This window comes from Aspergillus foveolatus (assembly GCF_047715535.1).
Source record: "Aspergillus foveolatus strain CBS 279.81 unplaced genomic scaffold BDW70scaffold_244, whole genome shotgun sequence".
Taxonomy (NCBI): Eukaryota; Fungi; Ascomycota; class Eurotiomycetes; order Eurotiales; family Aspergillaceae; genus Aspergillus; species Aspergillus foveolatus.
In genome coordinates, this window is record NW_027396308.1 from 1 (window position 1) to 8,146 (window position 8,146).

General features: G+C 50.9%; 2 protein-coding genes across 2 annotated transcripts; one reads left to right on the forward strand and one right to left on the reverse strand.

Annotated features, from left to right (window-relative positions):
- The first annotated feature begins 2,308 nt into the window (after nt 1-2,308).
- BDW70DRAFT_146094 (ankyrin repeat-containing domain protein) lies at nt 2,309-3,614 on the forward strand. Its single transcript, XM_073738534.1, has one exon. It carries the CDS (start codon nt 2,601-2,603, stop codon nt 3,600-3,602), a length of 1,002 nt encoding a protein of 333 aa, XP_073590498.1. The 5' UTR covers nt 2,309-2,600; the 3' UTR covers nt 3,603-3,614.
- Nucleotides 3,615-4,567: 953 nt separating this feature from the next.
- On the reverse strand, nt 4,568-7,100 carry BDW70DRAFT_146095 (tryptophan synthase beta subunit-like PLP-dependent enzyme). Its single transcript, XM_073738535.1, has 2 exons — nt 6,966-7,100; nt 4,568-6,907 (listed from the first exon to the last, which is right to left on the reverse strand). The coding sequence occupies exon 2, from the start codon at nt 6,495-6,497 to the stop codon at nt 4,884-4,886; it is 1,614 nt and encodes a 537-aa protein (XP_073590499.1). The 5' UTR covers nt 6,498-6,907; nt 6,966-7,100; the 3' UTR covers nt 4,568-4,883.
- Between the last annotated feature and the right edge of the window lie 1,046 nt (nt 7,101-8,146).

Genomic DNA, 8,146 nt, shown 5'->3' on the forward strand with positions numbered 1-8,146 from the left:
AGGCTCGGATGGCTATGCCCATATCTTCTTGGCATCAGAGTCAGGGCTATGACCGGCTTGGCTTATCTTTTATCCGTGCTTTGTCACACGCTAGCTGCGGCACAGCTGGTCGATTGGCTGACGTCGCTCGGTCATTCTGACAATATGCATAATTAATATTCAAAATATCCAAAGTTACTAGCGTACTTTATAGCCGTCTCAATTCTTCGCCCTTAGCTATGGCAAATTCCAGAATATATTACGATTTGCTTACTCTTCCCTAACTCAGAAATATATAACTACCTACATGTTAGTGATCGAATATATCCTTCTGCTTTAAGTCTTAGTTTTTGACATTTTAATGGGTATCATTTATTTTGTGTAGGTTTTCAGTTTTTATCATAAAGAATAGTCTAATTTATCAATAAAAGCTGTTTATTCTATAATCTAGGCACGGGAAGGAGGGTATTCTTTTCAGAGTGCACGCAGAAGGGCAAGAAAAAAAGTTATAGATTCGATAAAAGGGGGGGGGGACGCCTTTGCTCGAATTCCGAAGGACAGTGGGACGGCCCATCAGACTAACTAATAAGAGATCATCAGATACGGGCTAAGAGATTAATTAGCCAATCATTGCAAACAATATCAGACTCGTTATCTTGGGTTGCCCATGCAGACTTATCTAGTATTCTGCATTTCAGGCTATCTAAAGACTGCAGTTTAACTAAAATATAGGTTTACTCTCTCCTCTCTTATAGTAACTACAATTTCCCTTTCATTTAGGATCATTAAGCTCTCTTGTTCACTCTTATTATGTCTCAACTATCGGATATCTACTCAGTATCCCTTTCAGACAGTGGCGAGTTTGTTGATTCGTCCTATCTTTTATCCAAAAGTATCGCGCCCGAGCACTCCACAAGCCAAATAACTCCCTTTCCTCCGCCTATCTCTGTTCCTCTATCTCTTAAGCGCTCTACAGATCCAGCGCAAACCTATATTATATGCGAAGATATGAATAAAGAGCAATTTGTTGATTGGTGGATTCAGACACACAGAGCGGGCACTCTGAGCATCAGTCTACTTTCTGGAATGGAATGGGCCAGCGAGCGGGTATATAGGCTGACTTTGAACAGATTTCCAGTGCTCGCAGCTCTTGCTCGAGATACCCTTTCTGTCCCAGCCACAGGCGCAGGTGTAGAGCGTCTCTTTAACTCTGCGCGTGATCTCTGCCACTATTGCCATGGCTCACTACAATCAAGTACTATCCAGGATCTAATGCTTCTTATGTGTGGCATTCGGTTCGAAGAAGAGCAGCTTGCTTTCATTCGAGAGTACGCAAGTAAGTCTGAGAGAGAGCTCCAACAAGAAGAGCTGGATGAGCGTATTCAAGAGGATATTATAGAGATTAGTGACAATGAGGAGGGCCCTTCGCAGTATCATTCGAAGAGGCGAAGGAGTATTGAGCCAGTGGAAGAGCCTGAGAACGAGCCTGAGGTGGAGCCTATGTGGGAAGAGGAGCCTGATTTGCCTGCGCAAAACACACAGCGGGTTTCAGGAAGAGTTCGAAAGTATTCAAAGTTATTAGATGGATATGAGATATAGTTTGTTTCTGCAGTAATATTAAAATGCCCTTTTTCAACTATATTATACCTATTATTGTTACGAATGCATTACAGCCAAGAGTTCGCGTAAATTGCATAAATTATGAAAGCCACATACCCACTAAATTTTGCCCTAAAATGGGTCGAATGGGCCGAATGGGCCGGCCCACGAATGGGCAGAAAATGGATTTTTCGGCCCATGGGCCTAAATGGGTTGACCCATTTGGGCCGGCCCATGGGTTCTGCCCAGGTCTAATGGATTATTAGAATGTCCAACCCAACCCAATTCTTGGCGGGTTGGGGCGGGTTTCGCGGGTCGGGTTTAACAAGTCTAATCCGCAGTACCTTATCAAGAACCCGATCCCCTCCATTCCAAGACAAATCTCAAGGCATAATGCGAGTTCCCCTGGAGATTCTCCGCCTTATCCTGCGGGATATGGTCAAAGTCTTGCCTGCACGGGAGCTAGTTAGAGCAAGACTGGTAAACTGTAAGTGTCGAATGCCAGGCCCATTTACAGAGGCCTTTCTTTTGTATTCAAATTACGACCTAGGAAATGACGAGGTACAGCACTATTCGCGTCCGAAATCCTTCCATTGATTCATACAAGCCCGCGACTGGAAGACGAGGATTTCGTATACTGCCACTGGGCTAAATTCCCATATAAGCGTGCATTCCTGCACCACAAGATCCATACGCACGATGGCTATCCATGCATCTTCTCCAGCTGGGTGCACGAGGTCCTCCAGCTTCCCTGCAATGCCCCCCAATCGCACAACGAAAGAGATGAGTTGATTGACAAACTCATTGACGCCTTCCTTTACACCCGGCACCGGCCATCCGAGCTCTTCAGCACCCAGCGCCTCGCCTCGGGCGCAGTCCACATATACAGCTCCCTCCGGCGGCATGAACATGAACCCATAGAAGAAACACTCCGCACAGCACTTCTATCCAGCGCAATCATCCGTCACAATGTCCCCGAGCTCATCCGTCTCTTGGATGCGCATCCGCGCGGTATATCGGCCATGACAATGCCCAGCAACCGCTTGCGCATTGTGCCAATCGACATCGCGGCCAAAGTCGGCAGTGAGGAGCTTGTGTCGTTGTTAGTTGAGCGCAACTGCAAGCTTAACTACTGGGATGGCGTCAGCTGGGGGTGGCACAGGACAAATGCGCTTAGTGTGGCGGCGCGGGCAGGGAATAGAGGGGCGTTGGAGGCGTGGATTAAGTATTCGACGGCACTGCCGACAAATCGGATTACTAGTTCTGGGCACAATAGGGATATTCAACCAACTCTTGTCAGGGCATTCCGGGCTGCGGTGAGGGTTGGGAAGATTGAGATCGCGGAGTTTTTGGAACGGCACGGCGTCAATTCGAACCCAGAGCCAGAGGGAGAGGGAGAGTTAGAGGCAAAATGGTTCGAGCTCATGCTTTGTGACGCGGTTGAGTTGGGGAATATAAAGATAGTGCGCCGGTGTCTGGGCCGGCAGGACGCACATGTCTTTGGCTCGGGATGGACGAATCGATACGGGCGTCGGAAGTGGGCGAAACTTAAAGGTCCGTTGTGGATCGCGCTGCAGGATTGTCCCAGGCATGAAAGGCCAGATATTGTGAGATTGCTGCTAGAAGCAGGCTTTGATGCACACGACCATCGCCCTGAGACTAATAAGACGCTGCTGCAGTGTGCCGTGAAAGATGGAGATGTTGAGAGTGCAAGATTGCTGGTTGAGCATGGCGCTGATATTAATGTTTGTGGTTCTGGAGGGCCAGGGGACAGGCATCAGGCGCCGCTATCCCTGGCAGTGAATGCTGCTAGAACTAAGAATAGTAATGGCAATATGGTGAAGATGTTGTTAGATAACAGGGCAAAGAGAAGATGGTTTTGGAGGGGAAAGGAGTATGTGCTTGAGGCGGATGCTGGGAAGGTTGTCAGTATAGAGAAAATTTTCAAGGACTTGGGGTTTGATGAGGAGGATATGGAAAATGCATGTACTGACTTTTATGTCATCATTAATCATGTTTTGTGAGCAGTATGCCATTCTTCAACGACGAACATAGGTGTGATATATAATCTACGCAATGGACTAAGCCCTTTCCTTCAGCGGGCCTGACCTTGAGGCCTGCCTGACAGTAAAACAAGCTGCATTGTACCAGCATAGAGTGCCCGCGGCAGTCCACCCGCGGTGAAGTCTTTGCTCGCGTGAATCAGGGTTTACACCGTTTTACCTTTAGTTTCATCCTCACTACCTAGCCCCAGTCCAGATACAGCCCTGAACCTTATAGGCCATCCAGTACCTGACCTGCACTGCTATTTTCCGCCCCTCATTGGCCCTCTGGTGCGTGCTTGCTCCCGCTAGCTAAAGTGCGTGCTACAGGGTCCAGGGCCTCAGAGCTCGGCCCTCTGTCGTTCTGACTGGCGTTGTTTATCAGCAGTAGCCTGCTGTTTGCGAGCGACGATTCAGCCGGTGTCGGCATTCCAGAACACTATGAATACGGCAGTGGTATAGTCACAAGCGACATCGCATACTGGAAGTCTTTTGCTCGCGCTGATGGTAACGGCGCTGATGGTAACGTCACTAGGGTGTCCTCCTCTGCCCACGCCAACGGCGGGCTGAACGGGACATTATCCGATACCGACCTAGACCCTACCGATCGCGTCTTCCGCTACCACCCAGCCGTTCATGATTCCCTGTGGTCTCGAGATCCTGACTGTGCTCGTCTATGGGCGGAAGGCCCGTACCGAGGCCAGAGCATGGCTCTAGAAGCTATATGCAGAGTAGCCAGCCATGATCTCATCCAGCCAGACATGAGACATATTCTCACGAACTGCGGTGGCTATACTGTTCCCACCCTGGAAGCGGTCTCGAGACTTTTTCAAGCCGTGACGGGGAGTGAACTGATGTTGTGATCACTTTTCGCATGGTATGGACCTCTGTCTCCTTAGCACTTTTGAAGTTAGATTTACCTCCGGTGACTATAATAATGACTATACATATAACCCTAAATGCCTGCGGGTACCATATTGGGTATGTTGGAGTTATCTGGAATTGATTTGCGTACACTTGGAGATAGCATGCTATTCGGATTCTCTTAAACACCACGTTATTTTTGAGTCTTGGGGTGCGGGTACAAATCACAGATCCCTCTTGGTATCGGAACCAAGGTTCGTCACCGTTGAATTGCCAGGGTCAGCTTTCATGTCCAGCCAGAATTATCTTGGTCTGCCCCTGCAACAGCTCTAGGCCGCGGACGTTTTCCTGCCTCCCTCGGCGTCTTACATCATCCCTGTCTTCAATGGTCTAACGCACTTAAAACCGCAAATCCCATCCAATTTCTTCCCCCAATTTGGGCAATACCTCAGCCACGGTCTGCACATCTTTATCACCCCTACCGCTAAGACACAAGACGAGGTTACTACCAGGTCCAAGTTTCTTCGCTATCTCTAATGCACCCCAGACAGCGTGAGAAGTCTCCAACGCCGGAATGATACCTTCTAGCTCGGATAACAAGCGGAACCCCTGAAGAGCCTGGGCATCAGTCGCCGACAGAAATTTCGCCCGGTTACACTCCTTCCAGTAAGCTAATTCCGGTCCAACGCCGGGATAGTCCAGTCCTGCGGAGATTGAATGCGTGCTCTCAATCTGGCCATGCTGGTCTTGAAGGATGTAGGTCCGCACACCGTGGAGCACCCCAATCGACCCGCCGGACAAGGTCGCGGAGTGCCGGCCGGGGCCTGAGTCTAGACCATCTCCGGCAGCCTCGACGCCGAATAGCTGGACAGAAGAGTCTTGTGAGAATGGGCATAACATGCCAACGGCGTTGGACCCGCCGCCTACACAAGCAACCACCGCATCGACCTTCTTGCCCAAGTCAGCCATCTGCGCTTTGGTTTCATTGCCAATGACGCCCTGGAACGTCCGAACCATTGTTGGAAAGGGATGAGGCCCAATAGCAGATCCAATAATGTAATGTGTAGTGTCCAGCCGCGTGATCCACGCACGAAAGGCCTCATTCACGGCATCTCGGAGCGTGCGCGATCCAGACTCGACGGGCACCACGGTTGCGCCCAGCAGCCTGATCCGAAAGACGTTCAGGGCCTGCCGACGGACATCCTCAGCGCCCATATATATGGTACATTTCAGGCCGAATTTCGCGCATACGGTGGCTGTCGCAACCCCGTGCTGGCCTGCTCCCGTTTCAGCGATGATTTCTGTTTTTCCCAATCGTCGAGCAATAAGGATCTGGCCTAGGGCGTTGTTGATCTTATGCGAACCAGTATGGTTGAGATCTTCTCGTTTGAGCCAGATATTTGCACCGCCAGCGTGTGCTGTCAGTCGCTCAGCAAAGTGCAGGCTAGATGGACGGCCCATGTAGGGGTAGTAAGACCTAAATTCCTCCCAGAAGGTTGGATTATCGCGCGCTGCTTGGAATCCTGCCTCGAGCTCAGCCAGACAGGTGCGGAGCGCCTCGGGGGCATATTGCCCGCCGAAAACGCCAAATCGCCCCGGCTCATCGGTCACTGTTGCATCATCTTCGGCTATTGAGGCAGTCGTTACAGAGTCAACTGTTTCCGCTGAGGAAATAAGATACTCCAAAGCACTCGCCCCCATTTCGACCTTTCGCTGCGTGATCTTTGTGCAGAGCTCCTCGACTGCCTGAGCGCCCTTTCCAGCTGGCGCATCATTCAATATCGTTATCACTTGGCTGCCAATGACAGCGCCATCGGCAACCGAGGTGACGGCGAGATATTGCTGCCGAGTGCTGATGCCGAATCCGACTGCTACTGGTACATTGCCGGAAAGACCTTTGACTCGCCGGATGAGGGCTGGAAGGTCCGGGCTGAGTGAGCCCGTGGTGCCCGTGACGCCCATGCGGGAAACAAGGTAGATGAAAGAATCAGCCATACCGCAGAGGGTTCTCATGCGGTCTTCCGTGGTCGAGGGCGCAATCAGCGGGACGTAGGAGAGACTATCACCGGTGTTAGTTATTTCTGCCACGGGCCTTCCCACCCCATGATGATGACATTACCCGGCCTTAACACAGCCCTTACGGAATCGAATTGCCTCCTCTGGTGGCAAGTCCACAATAATGAAGCCGTTGACTCCGGCGAGCTTGCCATCGGCCAGAATTTTGGCCTCTCCGTACCGTAGCAGCGGGTTATAGTAGCCCATGAAAAGCACAGGCGTCCGAAGTCCTCGCTGACGGGCCTCCCGGACCATCTGGAGCATGGATATAATGGTTACCCCATTCTGCAGCGCCTTTAAGTTGGATTTCTGGATTGTCGGACCGTCCGCAATCGGATCGGTAAAAGGAAGCCCCAGCTCAATGATGTCTTGCCATCCTCCGGATTAGAACCACAGCCTTTTAGAGAGCGGACGAGCAATACTCACCGGCTCCTCCAGCCTGCATCCCTAGCATGATGTCTGGGGTCTCCTCTGCAGTGGGGAATCCGGCCGTCACGTAGGTGACCAGCGCCGGTCGGCCTTCCCGCTGGCATTGCGCAAAAGTCTGGCGGATATGTTCCATTGTACAATGATCGTGTAGAAGATGACGGCCATGCCAGTCACAGCCGCAGCGCCATTTTTATGCCGCTGATCAGGTACCAATGAGTCATGGCTCGAAGGGGCCACCGCACGAGTTGGACGACTGATCGGGCCAGGACCCAGACATGCATTGTTTTAACCGTGAATGGATAGTCTACTGTGTACTAGTCACTAATACCAACCACTGCTTCAGCTGCATGATCTAGTCTACACAGAAAACTAGGCCACCGTAAGCCGAAGTTAGTAGCGAGCCATAAATGACCCGATATGAAATTTTCCGCCTCTAATAGCGACTAGCCGTAAATAAAGTACTTTCGTTGAAGCCACGGGACAAAACGCTAATACTCCGGAGTAGAACTTGCCACGCGCTAGCTCCTGCTTCTCGAGCTACGACAGGCCGGTCCTATCAGTCAAAGGGGAAAGAGATGGGCTCCGAACTCGGAAGTACTTTAGTCGGGTCTGGCCCAGGAGGTGACTTTGACATAACCCGCGGCTTACCCGTCACAGCTTGGGTTTGGGTATACTGTCTGAACCTGTGGGTTGTCAAACAATACAAACATGCTGTATAAACCCACTATTTCAATAAATTACCAGTTTTATGCAGAAAATATAGCATAATTTAGAGATTTTATGTAATATGGGTTCTTGGCACTAGCAACACACACCGACCACGACGAGGGGAGAACAGGGCCCCCTACTGCTCTAATAACTGATCTCTTACGATTTGCTCATCGATCATTCCCTCCACCCCATGGAGGTGGATGACTCCCCCCCAGGCGGAGCCCGTCCGGGGACTCCGCTCCTGGGTGAAAACTCTGAACCCCCCTCAGGACCTACCACCCCGACCCCCCTGCCCCGGAACTCCCTGAAGAGAAGGGCCTTATTCTCCCCACAGAAGACTCCCACTGCAGCTCCGGTCCCTGTATCCCATTTGCCGCAAGCCCCATCGAATCTGCGAGCAGGTCAGCATGGTAGCAGACGACCAGCTAGTCCTTCTTAATGATTGGAAACTAGCAATGACCTCTCTT

Coding starts and splice junctions, on each gene's coding strand:
- BDW70DRAFT_146094 (XM_073738534.1), top strand. CDS start 2,601: ATGACAATGCCCAGCAACCGCTTGCGCATTGTGCCAATCGACATCGCG.
- BDW70DRAFT_146095 (XM_073738535.1), bottom strand. CDS start 6,497: ATGAGAACCCTCTGCGGTATGGCTGATTCTTTCATCTACCTTGTTTCC.